This window comes from Watersipora subatra, chromosome 1 (genome assembly GCF_963576615.1).
Source record: "Watersipora subatra chromosome 1, tzWatSuba1.1, whole genome shotgun sequence".
Taxonomy (NCBI): domain Eukaryota; kingdom Metazoa; phylum Bryozoa; class Gymnolaemata; order Cheilostomatida; family Watersiporidae; genus Watersipora; species Watersipora subatra.
Window position 1 is genome coordinate 16,049,110 of NC_088708.1, and position 27,846 is coordinate 16,076,955.

At 35.5% G+C, this 27,846-nt stretch overlaps 1 protein-coding gene across 2 annotated transcripts; it reads left to right on the forward strand.

Moving 5' to 3' along the window:
• The first annotated feature begins 3,002 nt into the window (after window positions 1–3,002).
• On the forward strand, window positions 3,003–27,181 carry LOC137404939 (syntaxin-12-like). 2 transcript variants are annotated; one of them, XM_068091168.1, is made up of 13 exons: window positions 3,003–3,128; window positions 3,983–4,112; window positions 4,568–4,787; window positions 11,145–11,256; window positions 11,453–11,512; window positions 11,698–11,767; window positions 12,310–12,400; window positions 14,802–14,876; window positions 15,167–15,229; window positions 15,442–15,579; window positions 20,799–20,871; window positions 22,360–22,442; window positions 26,860–27,181. In XM_068091168.1, exons 4-13 carry the CDS (start codon window positions 11,187–11,189, stop codon window positions 26,956–26,958), a joined length of 822 nt encoding a protein of 273 aa, XP_067947269.1. In that variant the 5' UTR covers window positions 3,003–3,128; window positions 3,983–4,112; window positions 4,568–4,787; window positions 11,145–11,186; the 3' UTR covers window positions 26,959–27,181. The 2 variants fall into 2 exon arrangements, with proteins under 2 accessions (XP_067947269.1, XP_067947272.1); XM_068091171.1 differs by lacking the exons at window positions 3,003–3,128; window positions 3,983–4,112; window positions 4,568–4,787 and adding an exon at window positions 9,311–9,329.
• The last annotated feature ends 665 nt before the right edge of the window (window positions 27,182–27,846 follow it).

Consider the following 27,846-nt stretch of genomic DNA (forward strand, 5'->3'; position numbering starts at 1 on the left):
AAGTGCTGTTGAAAAAACAGCATAATATTATTGCAAATTTTTAATAAACCGCAGGCTACATGAGAATATACAAACCTTTTGATTTTAATTAACAAGGCTGATATTTTTTTGCAACAGGACAACAAAAACTAATTACTTAGTAGCTTTACTAATTCTCAAATACTACTAATACTTAAATTTATTACTTGTCCAGCAAGTTATATGAAACTCCACTAAAGCCATATATGATGTACTAGAGATTGGATGCCACTTTCACTATACCCAAGCTGTGTACCAAAAGGTACAGACACTAGGATTGGCTAATCTATTTAATGATGACAACAAGATTACGAAAGTCATCAAATTTCTAGCCTTGCCTATGATACCTGCTCAACACATACCTGGTAGAAGAAAGTTGAACCAGGTTGCCTTGGCAAGCAGAGATAACAGTCTTGAAGATTTTGATCAGTATATCAGATCCACGTGGATGACATCGACGTTTACATCGGCAACATCGTTTACGACTTCTTCAAGAACCAACAACGAGGTGGAAGGGTTGCACCGGCGGTTCAACCACAGGGCATTTAGCAATGGTGCCCAAATCTCCACAAATTGATTACAGAACCATAGAGAGAACCTAAATTGACAGTAATCAATGTGAAATCCATATCAGCTAAGAAAATCACAAAAAAGGCTAAGAAACCATCAAGGCAGTTCAGGGAAGGCTGATGAAACTATGAAGTGATCAGGACGAAGGTGATACAACGACTTTCACCCTAACGAAGGCATGTAGTCATCTTGTCTGTCATAATAATTTTGGTTGATTTTATGTGATGAACTCTGAAAGCCGCTACCTGAGACTTGCAATTTAGATATTATATTTATGTGTAAAATTACATGTATAGTGTACAGCCCGCTACATAGTGTTGGCCTTCATATTTTACAGTTTTAGACTACTTTTACTGCTTAAACGATGAATTTTTTATTGCGGCGTTACTAATTTTTATCACTATTAGCAACTCCCAGCAAAACACAGTTTGAACTCATGGCTGAATCTTTTGATCAAACAACCAACACGAAATAATAAGAACCACTATATAATATATTTACCAAAGATATATATTTTTGTTATACTATCACTATGTATAAATTAGCAATAAATAAGACGGTAAACATACCACAAGTGACTAGAAGAATGGAATAATTGAGCTATAAAACAATTATTTATTTGTTTATTATTTAATAGCAAGTAATTTGATTGTGTTGGTTAATTCATTCACGTGCATTCGTTTTACTATTAACTCACTAAACACACCAACTTATTAATACTAGTTCACCACGAATTGCAAACTATTAATAAATTACAAACTATCTATCAGAGCCCTGTGATTCTGAGCACACGTCTATGTGTTTTGGTGACTCCGAGGAGCCACTTAATATTCTAACAATATTCGTTCTGATTAATAGATGACATCTATCAGTAGTATATTTTCAATGAATGTTCATTGAAAGCCCTACTATTGCACTATTTCTTACTGTGTTTTTTCTATTATCTCTTCCTTGATCAATCAATAGGCACAATGTCTAACTGTAGACGTAACCTCCAGGATTTATAGACGTAACCTCCTACCACTCGTCGACGAAACCTCTTGTTGCTGAACTTTCTTATAAGCAAAATCTTTTGAAGCCAAATACTCTTGTAAGCAAAATCTCTGTAACCTCTGGCGATATATAATGTGTTTGATACTCTATTGCTGGATAGCTTTTATGTAGACCTTAATAAAGTGAGTCTGTTATATCTTACACTTGCTGTATAAGTGTATAAGTACCTGATCGTATTGTAGAAACTCGGGTTACGAGTGCCAGCTCGGCATTGGGAGGTCACACCTTAAACACGTGGATCCATAGGAGTCGACCATGTAGATGACTACAGAGATATATAAGCGGGTGACTGTCTGCAGACACTGCTTTCTCGTTGTGGAATACTTGGTGAGTGTCTATATTTAACAACACTCAAATTTCTTTACGATGAAATATTAATACACCAGCAAACATCCATATGTGTGACTTGCTATTTTCTAGCTTTGAATTTTTAGCTTTCAAGTCATCTCTACAGTTGAGGATATTAGAACAAGCTACCACGCATAACTAAAACTGTGCATTCTTACTGACGCTAACAAACATGCGATCACCCACTTTCAACTCTGACACCGAAATTGCATCTGTGCATGGGCAATATTTTTATCCAAGGTGAAGTATCTTGCAATCAGAACTTATTTGCGAGTGGAGAGTCATAGCAGAATATTTTATTTAAAGAGTAAGTGGTTTGTGCTCTACATCACAGTTAATTTAAATATGATTTACATTTTCTTACAATTATAAACGCAACTCTGTGGCTACTTGTTGTCTTTGCTTATCCATTATGGTAGTGCAACTGACTGTTGTTGGCTGTATTTGATTGTCATTCGCCTGTTAGCCAATGTAGCAAATCTTGCCAATGGAAAGCATAATAATTATTCATCACAAGCAGGTAACAAATTTATTTGTATCAATTAAAATTGTGAATGAGCATAATTTTAAATAAAAACTCCATTTGGCCATTTCAACTTTGTGTTAGAAGCTCATTAGCGGAGTGAGTCAAGCAAATGCCTTTACTCACAAACTCATTCAAAAGCTGCTCGGAAGCCTAAACTGAGTTTTTTCTATCGAAAGTCTTTTCGCAGCTGAAATATTTAGGCGCAAAATTCTGCAATCTCTTGCCTAATAACGATCAATTTTCTGACTCAATTGCTTCCATTTTGTACCTGTCACATGAAACCAGTCTTACCGTTTTGGCGCTGCTCTCTGAACATACTGACCCCATTTTGATGTTATTTCTGTTTTTCTACCCTGTGAGTCATCTACGACATTTGACTACTTCATGCTTTTATTTCGCTTTTTTGTTATCAAACATAAGTACTGGTTTTTGCAGCAGTAATTGAAGTGCGCCATGTCCACAAAGCAACAGCTTCTGTTTGCTGATAGCCTCTTAGATGCCCTATCACTCATCGAGGCTCTTGAAATAGAATATATGGTAAAGTATGTAAGTACTGATGGAAAAGTCAGCAAGCTCAGGACCAATTCTGAAAACAAACCTTTATCGTTACCAGGTCAGTATGATCTACATGCATTTTCATGATAATTATCACTGAGTGTTTTTCTTCCCAGTTAGTCTTTGCAATAAGATGATATGTTAACCTTAATAACTATAGTTACTGACAGTAATTTAGTGTATTTAGTGGTTATGATCCGCAATAAAATGTAGTGTTACAATGTACCATGTGCAATACAATAAGGAGTTCTTACCTTCGAGGCAGATGTATAACATAAACGTTGGACTTAACCTAAATGGATTAAGCTTACTAAACACATACTTGAAGCTAAGTTAGAGTACATATTTTTAAATATTTTACTGAACTTCAACTTTTTTGTCGCTAAATTTGTATCACCTATCTGTTTCCGGTTCCACTTTCACAATAACTAATAACAAACTGAATGAGATCGAGCATCGTATCTCGTTCATTCATTGTTACATGGATTTTGGCGAATAGCCAAAATAGCCATTGGATTTTATCGACATATTTTTATTTCGACGTAATCAGCACACCGACTGCCAAATTTGAAATGCAAGAGAGACTGAGAAACTTTTGTTCATTTCGTATGGCGAAAAGTATTTTATATAGAGGGTGAAAAATCAGCGTGTTCTACATAGCAGAATGAAAAAATTGTATAACAGGGTCATCGCAACCTGAAGACTCACTGATGTTTTTGTAGGTGTAAACGCAGATAAGATAATTTTAAATATAACGCTCTATTATATAATCAATGCTAATCAGCATATTTCCGGGGTTCAATATTCATGAGTATTGCAGATATACATTGTTGTAGCAACATAGTCTGCAAGGGGTTAACTTCCCGACGAAGTTTTCAATATTGGATTTTTGTATTATCGAATATTTTGCAGGCTGAGCAAACTCAGAAGAAAGATCACGACTTCGAAAAGAAAAGAGTCTATATATAGGACTCATGAAAACTTAGCTGTCCTGCTAAAGACCACATACAGTGGTGATCATAATAATGGAACTGCCTGCACGGTAATTTCATAATAATATTTTTCATTTCTGGCATAAACTCCCTTTCCCTATAATCTCAGACCATACATATTATCCAAAATGGTAAAACTCATATTGCCAACAAGACTATGAGAACATGCAAATGTTCCCATCTATTGTGTTCTTTCTTTTTAATACTTGCTTTTAATGGTTGACTAATAAATTGTACTGTCTCAAATAGATAAAACCCTAAACCCTTCAATTCAATTATATAACCATATGAATTAGCAACAACCTGAAAGGTGGTGCTAATTCATATGCTTATATAATTGAAATGGACCAGGCATATAGATTAGCAACAGCCTGAAGGGTGTTGCTAATCTATATGCCTGGTTGATTTTTAAATTTAAAATTTAAAAAACCAATTTAAAACCCAATTTGCTCTCATTCATACATCAATATATAGAATATCATTCAATATGTAATTTTCTCTTTAGCATTCAAGACATCTCCCAATGGATAAGGGAGTACAAGACCGTGTGATATATATAGTCAACAAGCTGTATGCTACTCAAACAAAATTGGTTGCCAGGAGTCTAGCCGACTTTGTAGAAACTAATTTGTTTCGCGGTAATCCGCCACCTAAATCTATTAGAAGGTTCTATCCATCAGCCAAAGACTTAAAGTACATATAGATCGTGTCACAGCTGCTAACCAGTAAGTTATCCAATGCCTGATCAATACCTTTCATATCCCTATGTGAGATTAAAGGAAATGTTTTTTAACATGTAATACCTATGCCATGAGCACTCTAGCTTCCTCACTGCCCTCTAGCCCTGGTAAAAGAATGTGCAGTTTTTTGGCTGTAATAGCAATGAACCTGAATTACTTGCAAATTGAAAATTTTGTAGGTGTGTATTAAAAACTTAATAGATATTTTATGTGTGTAGATATGCTATAGTATAATTACAAATTCCTTTTAATAATTGTTGGATATGTTTGTGCAGATTGGGGCTCTTGCCATTCCTAAGTTGAGCTCAATGTACAAATACCGCCTCTAAATACCTAAATTTGTTTTTGATTTCCTCTCACGAATGAGTTTTGTCTCGATAAACGGCTAAAGGCTGTGTCCAGAAAATAATGACTTCCACACACCACAGAATCTGTTCCAAGCATTTTCGATTCGACCACTCACCAGTACACTGCATCAGGCGGTAAATGGATGCCTAGTCAGAAAGGAGATGGTTGAAACCAAGATTGTCGACAGACTATTAGTTGAATTTACAGACTTAGTCACAATTGAAGACTATCATGTATAAACTTTTTAAGAAATATTCTGTTTACATAAACTACTAATCTCAGTTTACCATTCTTGTCACTGGTGATGTGTTCAGCTCATGTCCTTTGGAATTTGGTTTGAATTTTAAATGCTATACTAGATTTTGTGTGAATATTCTGTGTATTTATAACTGGATGTATATGATTATAAAATTATAATGGTTGTTATGAAATTTAAAGAGTTATCAGTACAAACTCTGGTAGAATTCTAATTGGCATTTTTCTGTTCATACATATTATTATTATTGAAATATAAATGAGTCAGCTTTATATAAAAACAATTACACATTGTTAAAAGCCTGTGAATGATATGTGAATAGTTTTTCAAAATCTGCTATCTAACTTTTCTTATTTTTTGTCAGTTACATAACCTTACAAAAACTTTGGTTTGAGTGTGCTCTATACCAAATGTCAATGGTTCTTTTACTGAAAGATTTTGAACTTCAAAATAAAGATAGCATCTAGAATACAAATATATGTGGCAAATGGATGTCTATACGGTACGAGCAAAATTGTAAAGATCTTGATATCATATATGTGAGATATGATTTATCAGTGATCAGCATCAAGTTATCAGCAGTAATAATACAATAATTTTTCAATAAAAACCTAAAACAAATTTTACTAAAAGGTGTCTTTTCTTTTGGAAAGACAACCCCTTAAAAATGACCGCTGGTATTTTTTGAGGAAAAACAACTCTGTAAAAGTCTGCGCAGCAAGTACTTGTACAGGTTGCATACACTTGATTTTTGTGCTTATTTCGTAGTAGAATCATAGCTTTATAAGCTACTACAGAAGCGGCTAAGTTAATCTTCCTTTCAATGTGAAGTACATGTAGTTACTACAGTGTTCCTATTATTAATGCTCGCATATATCTATTACTAGCTGTGCCTCCCAGCGTTGCCCGGTGGTTTAAAATCAGCTTATAAACCATGAGAAGTGATGAGAGTTGCCTACCACTTGCTATTAGCCCGGCACACTGCCAATGAAAAATTGTATTAAAAATCAACTAAAACAATTAGAAGTAATGAGAGTTGCCGGCCACTTGATGGCAGGCAACTCTCCAGCAAGTGGCAGGCTATTGCCAAACGGCCTAGCACAGACCTGCAAACCCAAGAGTGGGGCAATGCGTGAGATTTGGTTTTGGGGCAGTTGATGTATCAATGATAGTACAGTAATATTTCAACTTACGAGTGCTCCAACATATGAGAAACTTGAGTTACGAGCCAGCTTTTAAGCGTGTGTTAGCACTAACATACGAGCAATGTTTGAGATACGAGCACGTGAGTCATTTGCCAAGTATGTCGGAGGTGTTTTATGAGAACAGCATCACTCTGTATTTTTCAACTGCTCAGGTTATACTTTTGTATCGTGTTTTTTTGTGCGCGATTTTCAGGGCAGAATTATGTGAATTAAATGTACTGTGCATTGACCGAAAGTTTGCCAGTAAAATGAAAAATAATGCAAAGAAAAAGCGAATGATAATAGTTGATATTAAACGAGAAATTATTGAAAAATATGCGAAATATATATACATGTATGTGATTGAGCTAGCTCAGCAATTTGACAGAAATACATCCACAATTATCAAACAGAAGGATAATATTCAGGGCATTTAGTTCGCAAAAGGACTAACAATAGTTTATAAGCGGCACAGCGATCTTCACGACCGCTTATGGAGAGACTGCTCAGAGGCATTGGTTAAAAGATAAACAATGGGCCGGTGACAGCGTACTGAAACTATGCTATGTGAAAAGGCCGGGTGCTATCTATCAAAACTATAAAAATAGACAAGTTGGCTAGTGGTCGTGCATTAACCCTTTGTGACAACACCTGTGTTCGTCCTAATTGCAACATGTTGAAATGGCGACAAAGGCAAACGTCCTTAGATAGGTTTATCTTAAAACGGCCGGGCTGGTCGTGAAAGCGAAACAAAGGAAAAATTAGCTAACCAGCGGGAAACTTCAAACTATGAACGCCGAAGAAATTTTAATTACGTTAAGTTGAAAATGAAAGTTTGCTTTTAGGTTTGCGTCTAAGTTTGTCTTTTAAGACATTGATAAAATCCAGATTTATTAAAGTCAACTGTCGTAATGAAGAATAACTTATATCTCTCTCCCTGGCAAATGCTAGCGTTAGCTGCTAATGTATGTATTTAATTTTACATTTTAATTTATCACATTTTCTTGCATTATTTTTCAATTGTTGCTTCTTGAAAGCATGTGGTAAATTAGGACAATAACCAACATGTTCTTTCTGTTACAATATCTTGTTTTGAGTGTTTTATTTGCATTTTTTAGAGTATGGAAACCAATAAATATATATTTAATTGTTCTATATATAAATAAATTGCACCAACATGCGAGCAAATTAACATACGAGCTGTCTCGGAACGCATTAAGCTCGTAAGTTGAAGTATGACTGTATATATAAAGCTGTGGAAATTGGGGCAAAAATCTCACGCATTTTCATTTTTTCTTTGGGGTGATTGCGGGAGTCTCACGCCCAATGCGTGAGAGTTGGCAGGTATGGCCTAGCACATATCAAGTGGAAAATTACTAGGCTTCTAATGACGGAAAGCCCTCAACGTTGCGTAAGCATTGTCCAGCTGAGCTATTCTAATACATGCAATAGTTATAGCTGGAGAGACACACATATCCATATACATTGAAATATATATACAGTATATATAGATTGAATTTCGCGCCTGAATTTCGCGTCAGCTGCGAAAAAGACTTCTGATAAAAACAGCCCCATGATTGGCCAGCGAACGGTAACACCACGGGCTAGCCGGGTAGCCTGTCTTGACAAGCCGTTGTTTTTGCGTAGTTGTCCCCCCGTCGAGCGGCGAGCAACAACAGCTTGTCACAAGACGTACTGCACCTGATGCATCAGCTGCACTTATAAGGAGTTGTTCTCTTCTGTCTACGCGGCTCGGCTGCGACGTTATTCCGGTCGCTCCATTGGTAATCATAACGAATTTCACGCAAAAATTTATGTAGAAAAATTAAGATAAGAACGTTTAACTGGCGACCCCTCTCTGCAGTAAACTTTATTAGAATTTGAGAACTTAGGCAACAACAGCGACTAAACATGTCGTTATTTTTGCGCTCAGTCAGTTTTATTTCTATTTTTGTATCAGTCAGTTTTATTTGTTCTTATGGATTTTATTTTGAGTTTATTTTATTCTCAAGTTCTACTAAAGTTTATCACAGAAACTGGTCTTTGGTTATACGTTGGAATCTTGTTTTTTTTTTCTACATAATTTTTTCGTGAAATCCGTGATTACATGATGCTCCATGATTACCAATGGAGTGACCGACATAACATCGCAGCCAAGCCGCGTAGACGGAAGAGAACAACTCCCTATAAGTGAAGCTGATGCATCAGGTGCACTACGTCTTGTGACAAGCTGTTGTTGCTCGCCGCTCGACGGGGGGACAACTACGCAAAAACAACAGCTTGTCCAGACAGGCTAGCTAGCCGGGTCACGCTCTCAAGGATTTCCGCAACGCACATACGAAACAAAACAATATGTTGTTTTGTTTCGCATGTGCGTTGCGAAAATCCTTGAGAGCGTGACCCGGCTAGCCCGTGGGTAACACTAATAATATTAAATTTTCTAAAAACATCTGCTGCGAATTAGACTTTCGATAGAAACTCCCCTAAGCTGTGGTTTTGCCCGATGCAGGTCTATCACATGGCTATCACATGATTTTTAGTAGCTTGTTTTTCCAAAAGGCGCACGTTAAACCTGTGATAACAAGTGCATACATCCGTGGTTGCTGAGAATTGGAGGCTAAAGGTTTGCCAGCGATATCTTCTAAGCTATTTTATTATATATTTGTGGAAAACACGCGTGGAGATCGTTTGCTCAGCGATTCCATATTGACCTATAGCGCTTAGGCCAGATGTTTCTAGGTGAGTATATGATATAGCAAGACTCAGTTTCGCTACATAAAGGATGATGAAAAGAGTTTAATTGAAATAGTTATTCCATATTTTTTGTGGCTGTTGAGAAACTATTATACTACTGCATGACGTCGTGATTTTTTCTATTGCATTGAAGCCTCGGTTGATATGTATCCCATATAATATTTGAGCCATTGGTGCCTGCGAGCCTTTCTAGTAGTTCCTTCGGCAAGATAATATCGTTAGATTGCGTAATTTCTGTTTTAATGAGGTGCTTGTCACGAGCCAACAATAAACCTTCTAGTATATATTCATGTGTTAGGAGCTCGTTTTTATTACGAGCGTGTCGCTAAATTCACTATTTAAATTTAATCAAATTCTATTTTTTGACAGCAATAATTATACCGAGATATACCCTACTTGCTTCGAAGTCTGAAAGAATTTTGAGTTATTTGTTAGATGAATTGTTGAGTTGTACTATAAGGGATATCCGAGGGGAGGTCGTAGGTTGCACTGAATAAATGTATATACTTGTGGCTTTTGTATTTCTGTATTTTTGTTATAGAATAATAGGTAAGTATACTTGAATATGTATGAAAAGGCAAGGTTATGACATATTAATAAATGTGTTCTCACGCTTTTTGCTTCATATTGAGGGTCTTAGTGAGAAATCTCCATTCTGATTCTGAATTGGCGTTCTATGAGTAATTTACTTTTTATCGAACTGGTACATCACTGAAAATATTTTAATGGCAATAGTTATTCAACATGAGTTTTCAAATAAGTTAATTTTATGAAATTGTTTGTTTGTTTGAGAATATTATTTATTGAGGTTTTCATGAGAAAATAGTGTTCTGTTGACCTCAAAATTGTATATAACTTGAGAAATAACATATGTACATGTATATATAGCTCAATAAAACCGCTTTTTGACAAAAAAATGATCAATTGTTCATTGTTGCCAAAGATGTGACATTCAGTGTATCTTCCTCTGTACTTCTTCTGAAGCTTTCAAAAAAGTTTTGGCTGTTCTTTAAAAAGTCTAAGACTGACATTGTTACTACTAAGTAAATGCAAAGTAGTTCGTATCACTCGACACGATATGTATAATAGTATAAGGTGTGTTTTTACTTGTTGCTCAATCACTTATTTACTGAAAATTGTTAATCGTGTTAATTGTGAAAACTGTTAATTGTTTATGTAGGTTAATCATTCGTAACAATAACCTGTAGAACTTGAGTTTGTTATAGTATTATTTTGAAAATGGTCTTATGATTTCATCTTCAATTTTAATTTTTCAATGAAAATTTATATCTTCAGTTGTATAGAAAAGGTGTTTAATGTACGGTAACATTTTGGATCTTTAGATATGTGAAAAAATATGTGTATTACGGTGTATTTTTATTAATCCAAATGTCTTTAGTGAATGAAAGTTCTTAGCTGAATCTACCTTATTCTACATTTTGCAGCCATAGTGTATAATAACAATTTCTAATTGTTTAAGCACTTGTAGTTGTATATGACATGGCCACCAATAGCAAACATTTTCTGGCAGATTTCACAACAAGCAGGGCTTGGCTGTGAATGTACATTAGGAGCATGAGTACAATTGCCTTCTTGAATACGGTGTTAAGGCGTTGATCACTTTGTTTTGACTTAGGTGTTGTTGAATACAATGATGTGGCCATATTTCCTCATGAAATGAGTTATCTCTAGTAGATAAAGTAGTCGTTTAATCAGCAAGTACTGTCGATCATCATCGTTTGTTTTATTTTAAAGATGATTTTTTTTGTCTGTGATTTGCTGTTTGTGTCTGATCTACAGGAAATGTGAATACCAGAAAGTATCAGTCTTGAAGTCATTCAAATGGATTCATCTCGGCAAAGAATCAACAGTCCTCTATCCTCATATGGTGCAATTGCAGGAGAAGTGAGAGGTTAGCTTTTAAACGTGTCTGAATGTTGATGTTAAGAATTGCTTATCATTTGCAACCTTCTCACCATTTTTAAAACATAATCTTTGTATTAATTTCCTGATGAATTGAAATAAGCTACATCCAATGTACGCTGTTATATAGCGTAGCAAGTTGTATGTGATGCATGTAATGTTGTATAATGTATGAAACTTTGTAGGTTCATTTGAAGAACTATCTAGGGAGATCAGCAACTTGATATTTAAAATCAACAGCAATGGTAAGTTGGAGCTGAGTTACTAGAACATATTAGCCACTTGATAACGAACTGGCTTTCTCTTATTGGGGATGTTGAAAATCTATTTTGAGGACAATATTTTTAAGCTGATACTGTTTTAAAATTGCTCTCTGCCTTTTCTTCTTGTTCTCACATCAACACTGCGGCACATGATATTTTCACTACAGCTACTGTCATTGAAAGACAAAGCAAACGCATTGCTACTAAAGATGATAACTCTCAGCTCAGACAAAAGCTGTAAGTTGTATTTTATACTTGGTCGTTAGTTAGCATATGTATTTTACTCCTTGAGTGTCATTAGAGCATACGTTCTATTCCTTGACTGTCATTAGCTACAATAAATATTCTACTCTTTGAGTGTCATTAGTTGCAATATATATTCTACTCTGTGAGTGTTATTAGTTACAATATATAATCTACTATGTGAGTGTTATTAGTCACAATATATATTCTACTCTTTGATTGCTACTAGTCACAATATATATTCTACTCTGTGAGTGTTATTAGTGACAATATATATTCTACTCTTTGAGTGTTATTAGTTACAGTATATATTCTACTCTTTGAGTGTTATTAGTTACAATATATATTCTACTCTTTGAGTGTTATTAGTTACAATATATATTCCACTCTTTGAGTGTTATTAGTTACAGTATATACTCTACTCTTTGAGTGTTATTAGTTATGGTATATATTCTACTCTTTGAGTATTATTAGTTACTGTGCAACCACAAGCCCTACATGTCTACAACTCATTCTACTGTTGGTATGTACTCTAGGCATGAGGTCCAGCAGGAGACAAATACTATAGCTGCTGATATTACAAGATCACTCCAAACCCTCAATGATATTTGTGGCCAGCGTGACAAAGTATGTACTTGATAGACTAATTAGATTAAGGCTGCATGAATTACCGTACAGGATGGATTTATTCGCGGAGTTATATTTCGCGAAAATTGTCTTTTCATGCATATTCGCGGATGAATTTATTCGCGGCTGAAAACTGCCACTCTCTAGGAAAAGTTAACTCTATTACGTCTAGCAATAGAGTTAACCTTGGGCGTAGCCCAAGGTGTAGCCCTTGGCGTAGCCAAGGGTAGATGTAGGTTGTAGGTGTAGCCCAAGGCGTAGCCCACCTTGGGCGTAGCCCATTTAAGGTGGGCGTAGTCCACCTTAAATGGGCTACGCCCATTGCGCGTTTTGTTTTCTATTTAGCTTACAACTACGGGTGGATCGTGCTAAGCTATAAATTCTTTGCTGCGTTCAGAGGTTTTCACGAATATTCATAGATTTGGAGGCCTTTGATGAACCAACAATTTGTGGTAAGTAATGAGTTTTTTTCAAAACCATTTACTAAATTAGTTGAATTTTACTTTGGTTCTTCGGTATAATGCAATATTTATTTTTTCCATCCTTACCGCTTCATTATTTGTTTTAGTGTGAGAGAGAGATTTTTCATCATACACGCAAGCACAATGACTGCAAGGGTGGTATATGTCATTCTTAAAAGATCACCAATTAATCAGGGAGGTCTGGGAATTGAGGTAGAGGTGACCGCAGCTACTTACGAAGAGAACATATCTGTTTTTAAAAAAGGAACAAAAACGCCTTTACGAGCACAAATCTTTGGCCAACCCGCAGAATTTGCAATAGTAAGCCACGAGGAGAGTTCTGATGATAACTTCCTTACCAGCTATGTAGTAGCGAGAGAATCGCCTTTAACATCTACCCAAGACAGTGACAGCGATGTAGAGCTGCTACCAAAATAACTAATCAGAGAGCACCATTACACGCTAGTATTCACTTATCAAGAGTATCAGTCTAATTTTATTGCTCTAGAGGACCGCCATATAGACTAAACTGTTTATATTTACTCCATTCATCGTTTGTAAAATTGTATTTGTTTTTGAAACATTTTATTTGTACACTCAAGTTTGTAATACATTATAATATATCTATACATGAAATAAAATATATAATTTAATCATGTTTGCTGCAGCGATATCAAGGAGTTGTCGTCGATGAAGGGGTCTAGGTTGACTGGTTGCTTCTCTGCCAATATTTCTGCCACGGTGAATATTACTACTTGTCTCTAGTTTTCGTAATCGGAGTAGGTTGTTTCATTCTCAATCTGCAGTAAACACAAAAAAGAAAAAAATATTAATAAGTGTTGAGAAAGTACAAAAAAAATAGCTGAAGTATTTAATGAAAGCGATCGGTTTTTAAACAAACGAATTAACTAATGCAGTTAATTATGGAAAAAACGTATCTGCACTGCAAAACAAATACATACCATAATGTCCAGATCAGAATCATGATCGTCCTCAATTTCGGTATTAGAGATTGATGGAGTTGATTTCAATGTAAAAAGACTAGGAGAGATTTTTTGCGATGACGAAGCCATGCCGAAGAACTTGTGAAAACCTTGAATAATTTTGTAGTTTGATGCAATGGCAATAAAACTCGAAGCCCAGCGATGATTTTAAAGAAGTTATGGAACTCGGCTACGTTTAGTACTTCTGCTTAGTGGCTATTTTTGTGATGACGCCATTCTGCATATCTTGTGACAACCGTGAATAATTTTGTAAAGAAATGTGATGCATTGGCAATGGTGTTAGCTCAAAGCCCAGGCAATGATTGTAAAAATGTTTTGAAACTCAACTACATTTAGTATTTATATTAAAAACCAGCCTAGCGGCTAGTTTTTAATTTGATGCAGTAGTTATTCTCCCTTGTGATTAAAAATAGAACTAATTATTCACGGAATTTTATAATTCGCGGAGTTGTCTGTCCGCGAAATTGCGAATTTTTATAACCAACGAATATTTTCATCCTGTACGGTATAAAGCAACAGCTTCATTAGGTTGGACATGTCTAGATACATATGAATACATAATATTTTCATGGTGGTTTTTGCTCTTGACTAACATAAGTCTATCTGGCATTGTTATTGCCAGATGGACTGGTGAAGCAGTTTAAATTTTTGATCTGAAAAAAGTCTTTCTTTGGTTTTGGCTGACTTTCAGCTTGTATGGCTTCCCGCTTCAAATACAGCAGATCACCTCTATGCGCTGTCTTAGTGATCTGGATGAAATTGACGCTATTTGGAAATCATCGTTACTAATTAACTGTTTTTTTCGCTACTTACATCACAAGATGCCATTGAGAATGTTACATATAACAACAACATTGTTACTGTTGTTGTTGTTATATGTGCCAGTCATGCTTAGCGTATGCTGGTTGTTTTAAATAGCTTATTTTCAACTTTTAGCAAAAGAGGCTGCAGGTGGACCGGCTAAAGAATAGTTTTCGTAGCGCACTAGAAAAATATCACGAAATTCAAAAGGTAAAGTCTTTCGTCAATTGTCATGGTAAGCACCGAGTCTAAAGATCGGTGATGTAATGCAGACTATGGTTTACACACATCATGCATTATTTCACTCCCTGCATTACGTATTGTGGAATTAGAATTTGCTGACTTTCTGTCTCGTTGTCGCTTGATTGGTTAGAAGTGAGTATACAACCAAATGGAGTTTAATATCTCTGAATAAACAGATATACCCTCTTAACAGTAAGTTTATTGTTTTACATTAATTTGCTCTGAGCAGGTCTTATTAAATACTGTATTTATTGTAGAAACTCACTGACAAAATCAAAATGGAAACACTGAAAAACCAAAGAGCGCAAAGTTTTGACCAGGTAAGACAACACTAACTAGCAGCTATCCTTAAACTAGCCTTTATTATAGCCTTAGAGAGTGAAAATCGCCATGTAGAGGAGACTTGCATGTCTTGAGCTAAATTTTGTCTAAAGTTCCCAAAGCTTTTAGTGGTTTTTGGCAACTAGACAACTCCACATAAAGAATCAGAGGTTAGCGTAGCTGTCATATATTAATTGCTGTTTATAATCAGGAGCCAGACGCCTGGTCAGACGAGGCAGCACTTTTTGAGCAAAATGAACGGAGGCAACAGCTGATGCAACAACAAGCTGAAGCAGAAGATGATTTAGCTTTTATGAGGGAACGAGAAGAGAGAGTTCGCCAACTTGAGGTCAGACATTTGTTAAAAAGTTGTTAGTACAGTGCGCCCTCAGGTTACGATGACCCTGTTATACGATTATTTTGCTCTGCGGTACGATTTTTTTGCCCTGCGATGTAGAACACACTGATTTTTCAAAATGAAATGAAAAAAATCTAGAGAGTAAATCTCAAAATTTAAATTTGACAGTCAGTATACTGATGATATATACGTCGGAATAAGAAATGCGCCGGTATGCTATTCGCCGAAATCCCTCTAACAATGAATGAAAGCAAGGTGATGCTCGATCTTGCTCAGTTATATATATATATATATATATATATATATATATATATATATATATATATATATACATGCATATATATATATATACAGTCAAACATGGATAACTCGAACTTCACGGGACCGAGCGAAAGTGTTCGAGTTACCAGAGCGTTCAAGTTACCAAAGCACTGTCACAAGTCCATGTACAGTCAAACATGGATAACTTGAACTTCATGGGACCGAGCGAAAGTGTTCGAATTATCAGAGCGTCCAAGTTATCAGAGCATTGTCACAAGTCCATGTATTTACTTATTTATTAGTAGATACATGTACATATACAAACTATAATATAAATCAAAAGCACAAATGGCTTGTTTCAAATTAAATGCTTCTAATGTAAAGTTTAAAACGTTTTTATCAAAAAGTATAGAGATTTTTCTATCACTTGAGATTTGTTCATTGTTTGAAGTGATGTTATTGCCAGGACGTTTTTTAGATTGACATTGGCAAAACTTGATCGTTGTTGAAATGCTCAAAAGAAAAGACATCTTTTTCTTTTGAGCGTTTTACCCACGATCAATTTTGCCGATTTTTCTTGAAGTTTATGCGAAGGTTACCTCACTTTTCCTTACTTCCGAAGGGCCATCGCTAGGCGGATGTTTGGTGAAAATCAAATTTCACCAAACCTTTAGAAAAGTCGTTGACAAAAATATTTTGCCGATGATAGTCATAATGGCGCCTATGAATTACGAAAAGTTGAGGTTTATCTCTATGGCTTGGAAAAAAGTGATTTTCTAAAGCGATAACAACCGTCTCGGTAGCCGTTAGGCAAAAAACTGTTTGAGTTAACAGAGTTGAGGTCGAGTTATCTAAAGCAATTTATCATTACGTGGGAGTGGACTAAAGAAACTGTTCGAGTTAACCATGTGTTCGAGCTATCCGAGGGCGAGTTATCCATGTTTGACTGTATGTATATATATATATATATATATAAATATATATATATATATACACGAATATGAAAAGCTTTACCGAATATATATATATATATATATATAACTTGTTTCCTCACCCCGGATACCCTGTATGGGTGGTAAATTCTGCTCCAACTCGGGTCTCTTACCAGAGACCTGGGAGTTTGAGCACTCGTCTCAAGATCTTAGCTGTTCCCAATAGCGCACTTTTCTGCAACTCACCTGAGTTGATTGCTGTTGGTATTTGGGCAAGCCACATTTTATGCGCCGGTGTTATTGCGCCCAGTGCCCCAATGACTACTGGGATTACAGTTGTTCTTACATTCCAGCATTTTTCAATTTCTTCTCCAAGAGGGAGAGATTTCTCTACCTTTTCTTTTTCTTTGCTGGCTATATTGTAGTCATTGGGTACTGCTATATCTATTATAGTAGCCCTCTTGTTCTCCTTGTCTACCACCACTATATCTGGTTGGTTTGCTAGGACATGCTTGTCAGTTTGGATGTAGAAGTCCCAGAGGATCTTAGCCCGGTCATTTTCATTGACCTTACCAGGAGCTTCCTACCAGTGTTGTGGTTTATTAAGGCCATACTCATCACATAGACTTCTATACACAACACCTGCGACATGATTATGCCGCTCAGTGTATGCGTTCCCTGCTAGCTGCTTGCATCCACTGATGATGTGTTGGATGGTCTCAGGTGCATCTTTGCACAGTCTGCATCTAGGATCGTCTCTAGTGTGATAGATTTTCATTTGGAGTTGCCTTGTTGGGAGCACTTGCTCCTGGGCTGCCATGATTAGCGACTCTGTATTGGCCGTTAGGTTTCCTTTGTTCAGCCACATATATGTCTGGTGAAGATCGCCAACCTTAGATATTTGTTGGTGGTAAGCACCATGAAGAGGTTTTGTGTGCCAGTCAATTTCCTCATCATCAGGGCATAGGTCTGTTGTAAGAGCAGCCGATTGAAATTCAGCTAGCAACTTATCTGAGATGGCCATGGAGGCTGCATATGCTTTGATGCTTTGCTCCTCCTCTTTCACTGTCTGCTGTACACTTTTGAGTCCCCTACCGCCATCTTTTCTATCAAGATACAATCTAGTAGTATCAGATTTTGGGTGGAGTGCTCCATGCATGGTCAGCAGTTTACGAGTTGCTATATCTGTTTCTTTGATGGTGGCTTCCTCAGTCCACTTTATTATGCCTGCTGGATATCTTATTACTGGCAGGGCGTAGGTATTTATTGCCATGACTTGGTTCTTGGCATTGAGCTGGCTCCGTAAGACCTGTATATATATATATATATATATATATATATATATATATATATATATATATATATATATATATATATATAGTAGGCTACATTGTTGGCAATAATTTCGTTTCAAAAATTGAAGTGTATTTCAAATTAGGCCATACAACAATAGTAAAACAAAAATTGAAAAATGAAAAATTTGAAATTGAATATATAGTCTGAAAAATAGTGTTTAAAATGCCTCTCTTTGCTAAGAGAATGGATATTAGGTGAAAGAATGTTTAAGGCTGCTGGCAATGGTATTTTCAAAATAATTGTTAGTGATTGTATGCAATTTGTTGATATTACGTAAGTTGAAATGAGTTGAGAACCTGTAACTGTCATGTAAAAAACGAGGACACAAACCATGAAAAATCTTGAAACCTTGAATTGAAGTGAAATAAACATTTAACATAAGCAGAGTAAGAAGATGCAAAGATCTGACACGATCATTCGTTGGAATAATATATGCAGAAATACGATATAGATTTGCAATGAGTCAGTCAACATGCTCTTTTTTGCAACAAAAATAAATTCTTTGTGATATATCTTTGAGCTAGATTATAATAAATATGGATACCATAAATAATATGGTTAAATATAAACTGATAATAAAATGCAATGGCGCTATCAGTTTCGCGTTATTAGTTATTGTAAGAACGAAACCAGAAAAAAATAGGTGATAAAATAAATGGAAAAGATACAATGCTCAATCTCTCTCAGTTTGGCGTTATTTGCTATTGATTATTGTGAAAATAAAACAAAAACAGATAGTCGATAAAATTTTAGCTATCAAAAAGTTGAAGTTCAGTGAAATAGTTAAAAATACATACTAAAACTTAACTTTAACCCTTTGAACCCTAACGGCCGCTTTTGCGGCCTTGCGTAGGATGTGTCAGAATCCCTAGAGGCCGCTATTGCGACATTCACATGGCTTTGTTTACAAAAGCTGTTTCTAAGTAACAGCAGAAACCAATTAAATTAATTCTTGCACAGGATGTTAAATCGGAGTTTTCACTTCCATTTGGATTATTTTTCAAATATCTTCACCCACTGCTTCGATTCAATAACAAATTCTATTAGAACGATATCGCGGAAAAATCGTTACGACTCGTTTGTTGGTAAGTCATAAATGATGGTGGTGATGCAAAGAAAGAATTTTATGATACTAATTATAATTTTTACAGCCTATTTACAGCCTACAAACCTTTATAGTTTTGGCCCGAATAATGGTGAAGTACTGTTTTTTTCTGTTTGACGACATTTGCTGTGGGTTACCCGACTTTTTTTGCTAGTGTTTTACCAAATATAATTGTATTATGAGCACGATTAGATATATTTAATAAAAGTTTGAAAATGTCGGATCGTTGGACAGACTGCCTAGGGTTACTGACACGCATTGACGAAAACGGCAAGGGTTCTAAGGGGTAATGATGTGTTTAGTAAGCCAAATTCGTTTAAGTTAAATTCAACGTTTATGTTATACGTCTGCCTAGAAGGTAAGAACTCCTTTCGGTACGTACTGCACAGAGTACATTGTAATGTTACATTTTTTTGCAGATCACAACCGCTAAATACACTAAAGTTACAGTAGGTAACTAGTTACTAAGGTTAACATATTATTTTGTTACTAATTTTTAATATGTACAGTGAGTATATACGATTAGGATGATTTTTGCCAGGCGGTGTTTGCATTAGATATTTACTATGGGTGTCTATATCCCTCAATACGAAAGTTTCGCCTGATGATGCCAACACTGGAACGAATTAAAATCGTAAGATGAGGGTCCATTGTAGTTGTCTCAGCACTTGAGAAATGGTCAGGCATGAAATTGATTAATTTGCCTAAGAGATTTACTTCAGTTGTTAAAACCATTCATTGTGTGTCGAAGTAAATATTCCTGTAAGATTACATAGAAATTTGTTGAACAGTTTAGGTAACTACGACAACTTCTCAATGAGTACTATACGGCATTATGCATAGTATTAAACCAATGTGTTATATAACATTGTAAATGTTTCATTATTTGTACCACAAACAATAGAATACCTAAAAGAAATACCTAAAAACCTGTTATTGGTATCTTATCTTAGAGACATGGAAATGGAAGGCTTGACAATGAGTAGGCTGGGAGGAGTAATCAGTGATAGAGAGAGAGACATTGTAATCTACACCCTCCTTAAAAGTTGTTTATTATTTTAACTCTTTATTCTTGCTAATCTCATCACTTCCACTTACAAAACTCAAACGTTATGAAACATTCTGGATGTCATATGTAGAAACTTATTTCAGGTGTACAGTCGAATATTTGGTCCAATTTTTATATTTAGGAAAATGAGTATGCTGAGGTGTTTGTAAAAATGGGCTTGACTGCATTTTAAAGACTTGAAGTGTTATTAAGAGGTAGTTGAGAATTCTATGATATATCCCAAAATTGCTGATGGAAGTTGATTTAACTGGAAGATTTTTTGAAAGAAAATTGATTTTACATGAAGGTTTTCTCTGAGTGAGCTCAGAAGTCGCATGTCGACACTCGAAGTAGCCCAACTTATAAGTGTCCAAATATAGAAATACTAAAACCAAATCTTACTAAACTGTTGTGTAATCTCACAACATTAATAGCTCTGTCAGACTATATAGCAGATATAAGCTTCATTTGTAAAGATGATTTATACATGATCCATATTCTAATGTAGAGTGATGTACTGGATGTAAATGAGATTTTCAAGCAGCTTGGAACAATGGTTCAGGAACAAGGAGATCTCGTAGGTGAGTGGATGCAGTTGTCTGTCCAATGTTTCGACCGATGCTGCATTTGATATGCTTATCATGAAGCGCATGATTTCATACTTCTATGTCTGATACAATCAATCGTTCACATATGATGTTAATCCATATCAGTATTTGCATCATATGTTGAAACTGTCATATGTTCGAGCAAATATTTTTTGCAGGAGTACAGTACCTTGTATTTGGTCGGTTAGTTTGTTTTACACCTCCTAAAATTAATAATGAACATTTCAGATATTTACATACCGCATTGAAACAAATGTATTGGATCAAGCTGTGTAACAAACTTATTGTGAAAAATAAATTATCTGTAAAAAACTAAATGTAATAATAGTCAAGTAAAAGAGGTTTTTATTATCATTTTGTTTTTAATTTTCATCCTTATGTTACCTGGCAATATCAAAGACTGGTTGTGCTTATGTTACCTGGCAATATCAAAGACTGGTTGTGCTTATGTTACCTAGCCTTGGCAATATCAAAGACTGGTTGTGCTTATGTTACCTAGCCTTGGCAATATCAAAGACTGGTTGTGCTTATGTTACCTAGCCTTGGCAATATCAAAGACTGGTTGTGCTTATGTTACCTAGCCTTGGCAATATCAAAGACTGGTTGTGCTTATGTTACCTAGCCTTGGCAATATCAAAGACTGGTTGTGCTTATGTTACCTAGCCTTGGCAATATCAAAGACTGGTTGTGCTTATGTTACCTAGCCTTGGCAATATCAAAGACTGGTTGTGCTTATGTTACCTAGCCTTGGCAATATCAAAGACTGGTTGTGCTTATGTTACCTAGCCTTGGCAATATCAAAGACTGGTTGTGCTTATGTTACCTAGCCTTGGCAATATCAAAGACTGGTTGTGCCTAAGATGAGGCCATAATAGATATACTAGCCTAGTCCAACATGGACAATGTGAACTCCGACTTGAAATTACCGTACTTACATTTTTATATTTTACACTTTTTAAAATGTTATTTCTAATTAACTCAACTGGCTTTTGCCCAATTTCACTTCAGGCTTTATTTCTTCACGTCACTTTTACTTTTTTCCTCACGACAACTACTAGAAAAATTCGTCTGAAGATCTGTTTTTATTATTGTTTGTTTCAATCATAAACATGCACTGCTTTCTTTTTTACTCGCACTAGTCTGCTTGAGACCCGTTATGTTGAAACCCTGAAAAAAGGTATGGAGCACTAATCATAATTATATCAACAACGTAGAACCAAACTATATGAAGGCAATGCACGAGCATACATACTGATTTACAGAACTGATTTATGCGTATGTTGATTGCATTGTGAATGTGACAAGCATTGAATTTAGCAATCTCTCAATGGTTGACAGGATGTATGAACAAGATGGCCTCCCAGATTACTATATTTCTAGGAGTTATGGCCTCCTTTGTACCTGTATAGCTTAGTTGTCAACCTCTTTAACTGAATATCTGTTTTTCTGGTTGTCATACAGATCATATAGAAACAAATGTTATCAGTGCAGCAGACTATGTGGAAGAAGGAAACGTTGAACTTGGTAACGCTGTCACATATCAGGTTAGTAAGTTGTGAAATGCTAGACTAGAGAGAGTTGTCACATATCAGGTTAGTCAGTGATGAAATGCTGGACTAGAGAGAGCTGTCACATATCAGGTTAGTAAGTTGTGAAATGCTGGACTAGAGAGAGTTGTCACATATCAGGTTAGTCAGTGATGAAATGCTGGACTAGAGAGAGTTGTCACATATCAGGTTAGTAAGTTGTGAAATGCTGGACTAGAGAGAGTTGTCACATATCAGGTTAGTAAGTTGTGAAATGCTAGACTAGAGAGAGCTGTCACATATCAGGCTAGTAAGTTGTGAAATGCTGTACTAGGTAACTTTGTCACATATCAGGTTAGTAAATTGTGAAATGCTGGACTAGGTAAACCTGTCACATATCAGGTTAGTAAGTTGTGAAATGCTAGACTAGAGTGAGCTGTCACATATCAGGTTAGTAAATTGTGAAATGCTGGACTTGAGAGAGCTGTCACATATCAGGCTAGTAAGTTGTGAAATGCTGGACTAGGTAACTTTGTCACATATCAGGTTAGTAAATTGTGAAATGCTGGACTAGGTAAACCTGTCACATATCAGGTTAGTAAGTTGTGAAATGCTAGACTAGAGAGAGCTGTCACATATCAGGTTAGTAAGTTGTGAAATGCTGGACTAGAGAGAGCTGTCACATATCAGGTTAGTCAGTTGTGAAATGCTGGACTAGAGAGAGCTGTCACATATCAGGTTAGTAAGTTGTGAAATGCTGGACTAGGTAACTTTGTCACATATCAGGTTAGTAAATTGTGAAATGCTGGACTAGGTAAACCTGTCACATATCAGGTTAGTAAGTTGTGAAATGCTAGACTAGAGAGAGCTGTCACGTGTCAGGTTAGTCTGTTATGAAACGCTGGACTCGAGAGAGCTGTCACATATCAGGTTAGTAAGTTGTGAAATGCTGGACTAGTGAAAGGCTCAGCCAGTTAGCCAGTTAAATATGAACCCAGCTTGTGTTTATCTGTATCTCATCAAACATGACAAGATTTTTGCAATGTTTATCACTTTGAAGCCTAACCTTGTACACACAATCAAGCCCCCTCATCCAAGACAGTATTAACAACTTTCAATCAACTGTGAAAGTACTTAGGATAGCACAACTCCTTCTGAACTGAATATCATATTAAAGCTTCAAGCTTGTAGAACTCAATCAAAAAAACCGAAATTAAATACAGTAGACGCTCCTATAACGTAAATTCCAGATAACATAAAAAATTTATCTGAAGTTTTTGGTTCCTACTACGTAAAAAACTCCATATAACGTGAAGTGTCAAGTCGGGCAAGTTTTCAAAATCGATTTGAGTGTTAGTTTATTTTGCCGCACATGCGATAAAAAAGACGCCGTGCGCTTAGTTGCATTTATATATATCTCTTTCGCAACATTCTATTTCGTCGTAACGGATTGTTAAATGTGCCGACAAAAAAGCGAATAAGAAAGCTGTGTAATTGTTCATAAACACAAAGGCGATTGATTGATGCAAGTATTACAGTGTCGGTCTACCAGTCTTAATGTCATGAGTTGGAGTATCATCAAAAATTATCTTTATCATAGTCTTGACCCCTGGATAATGATAGATGACGAACAGGTAGAACTGCTTTGTATAGTAAAAAGATTTTGTTGTTTTACCTTATTGTAGACGTACAAAATATTTGTGATTAGCTTAACTTTGCAGAGTAGACCTTGCTGTTTAGAAAAATAAGTAAATCGTTGTAAATGAGCGTCTAGAATGTGCAGTCCCTATCAACTTGTTGGAAATTTACCGCAAGCATGGCCTATAAAACCAGTGAGATTGGTCATAAAAAGGAGAAAAGTTGCTAATCCATACCAATAATTCTGCAGTTATGGTACAGTCCACAAATTAAAAGAGTTGAGTAAAGTTTTTCCTTTTTGCATGGCCAAAGGGGTGAGTTTGTAAAGATCTTGGAACGATTAGGCAATTTACATGTATTTTACTGTTCTTATAACTTAAACGTTCCTGGAACGGATTATTTACGTTATAGGAGCGTTTACTGTATAACTATTAGTTTTTCAAACTCTTTCAAAGATGTGGTGTTGTAGAGGTAACAGTAGAAACATAATGGTTGGTGTAAACTGAGTCTGATAGAGTGTGCATAGTTGTAGAGGTAACAGTAGAAATATAATGGTTGGTGTGAACTGAGTCTGATAGAGTGTGTATAGTTGTAGAGGTAACAGTAGAAACATAATGGTTGGTGTAAACCGAGTCAGATAGAGTGTGTATAGTTGTAGAGGTAACAGTAGAAACATAATGGTTGGTGTAAACTGAGTTTGATAGAGTGTGTATAGTTGTAGAGGTAACAGTAGAAACATAATGGTTGGTGTAAACTGAGTCTGATAGAGTGTGTATAGTTGTGGAGGTAACTGTAGAAACATAATGGTTGGTGTGAACTGAGCCTGATAGAGTGTGTATAGTTGTAGAGGTAACAGTAGAAACATAATGGTTGGTGTAGACTGAGTCTGATAGAGTGTGTATAGTTGTGGAGGTAACAGTAGAAACATAATGGTTTGTGTGAACTGAGCCTGATAGAGTGTGTATAGTTGTAGAGGTAACAGTAGAAACATAATGGTTGGTGTAAACTGAGTCTGATAGAGTGTGTATAGTTGTGGAGGTAACTGTAGAAACATAATGGTTGGTGTGAACTGAGTCTGATAGAGTGTGTATAGTTGTAGAGGTAACAGTAGAAACATAATGGTTGGTGTAAACCGAGTCAGATAGAGTGTGTATAGTTGTGGAGGTAACAGTAGAAACATAATGGTTTGTGTGAACTGAGCCTGATAGAGTGTGTATAGTTGTAGAGGTAACAGTAGAAACATAATGGTTGGTGTAAACTGAGTCTGATAGAGTGTGTATAGTTGTGGAGGTAACTGTAGAAACATAATGGTTGGTGTGAACTGAGCCTGATAGAGTGTGTATAGTTGTAGAGGTAACAGTAGAAACATAATGGTTGGTGTAAACTGAGTCTGATAGAGTGTGTATAGTTGTAGAGGTAACAGTAGAAACATAATGGTTGGTGTAAACTGAGCCTGATAGAGTGTGTATAGTTGTAGAGATAACAGTAGAAACATAATGGTTGGTGTAAACTGAGTCTGATAGAGTGTGTATAGTTGTAGAGGTAACTGTAGAAACATAATGGTTGGTGTAAACTGAGTCTGATAGAGTGTGGATAGTTGTAGAGGTAACAGTAGAAACACAATGGTTGGTGTAAACTGAGTCTGATAGAGTGTGTATAGTTGTGGAGGTAACTGTAGAAACATAATGGTTGGTGTGAACTGAGCCTGATAGAGTGTGTATAGTTGTAGAGGTAACTGAAGAAACATAATGGTTGGTGTAAACTGAGTCTGATAAAGTGTGTATAGTTTTAGAATAGAAAAACAAATAGTTTAATGTAGAGCTCTTGTTGCTGAGGATAAGAAACTGTTTAATTTGATTTTTCAGTTAGCTTACCAAGTTTCTATCTTCATTACAAAGAATTTCTATCAGTTTGTCATTAGAAACTAATGTTTTGACGACAGCCATTTATTATTTCTCGGTCGGTTAGAAGTGCTCTCTGTGAGATCAGGTGGAAAAGTGCCTCCTGTATTTTGGTAATATCTCTGGAATTAGCAGTCTAATCACCTTGAAACTTTTGCACTATACTGAAAATATTTACAGTACAAAGCAATCAAAGTTTGGTGCTTTAACGCAAACTGGAAGTACAAAATAAACTACAGTCGTACCTTGACATATGAGCCTAATGCATTCTGGGACTGAGCTCATATGGCCATATACTTGTGTCTCAAAGCACTATTTTCTAAATAAAATAACTAAATACAAATTAATCTGTTACCAAACTGAAAAAACCACATAAAAGAGGATATTACGATGGAAAAATTTGTTTTAATCGCTGTAATTCAGTACCTACACTAACAATGTAACAAATACCTATTTAGTTGTTAAAATCTGCTATAAATTGTAACATTACTATGTACACTACTGTGATTTTTTACCTTCGAAATGAAGTGGTGGCTAAAGGCAGTCTGAGAGACTAGACAGCAACTTGTTCGGTACACTAAACTTTTGTGACACTACATAGCCAAACTTTGAATTTAATTTTAATGAATTTAGCTTACCAAACATCCACTAAAGATAAGTTCTAATCTTTTATTAAACTTGTGTTAATTTTGTCTTACATTTTTATTATCCATTTCTGTTTGATGCTTTTTGACTCAGTTCACTATAACCCTTAGCCAACTTTTTTCATGGTAAACCTTTCGTATGGTAACCTAATCATTCAGCCCATTCACAATTGGATCAGACCTTTTTTGTTTTTATGGCTCAGGAGGTTTTTGGTTCTCTTGTGACCAGTCTAAATTTAATGTTTGTTGTAGAAATCGAGCCGGAAAAAGCTGTGTATATTGGTCATCATATGCCTGATAATTGCTGCTGTTATAGCCATTATCCTCGGGGTGACTCTCTCCAAACATTAGTTGACATATCGTCACTCCGTGTATTTTATTTGACAGCCAGAAGCGTAAAGATTGGTTGGTGCAGCTTGTTAAAGTTAACCTTTTTAACACTTGCGTTTATGTGATGATGTTAGACTTGAGTATTTTATTATTTTATTTAACAATTTTATATGTAATCTTTAACTAAGTTTTGGAATAAGAATAACTTTGTACATAACATTATGTATAAAACTCTAACAATAAAAGTTACTTAACCCATTCAGTACTAATTAGTAATTTTTAATTAATTAATTTTTCAGTAGCCTTTTAATTAAAATGGAGCTGCACGAAATTGAGTATAACTACAGTAATTTTCATAATAATCTTGATTTGTGTTTTGCAGCTTAACTAAAACATTTCAGGCTACAATTTGATATAAATATCTCTGTAGCTTTACAAATTCTACTAACCACAATTTCTAATACTTCCGCGACAAATATTTTTGATCAAAGTGAATTTTTATGTTTCAAAGCAGCTATCAAGCAGTTTTTTGGTAGTGACGTTGTTGGACTATGTTAGATTGACAGGGAGCTTTATCAGCAGCAAATCAAAAAGATTTCTCAATTCCAAGTAATAGAACAGGTGTTACAAGCTTCTAACTAACACTACGTCGCTGACAGTTTTATCAATTACATAATCGAACAGCTTGGTAATTTGTATTGAAATGCATTGCAGAGGTTATTATGGACATATTATGCATAAAACAAGATAATAAGTTACCAGCTAACAGACAATCACCAGCAAGGAAAATATATATAAAAATAAAGTAAAATATACTGTAAAAAGTGCAGTAAAAATGAAAATTCATGAAAAAGGAACATTTTATACATGTATATGTATAAAAATATATATATATATATATAAAAATGT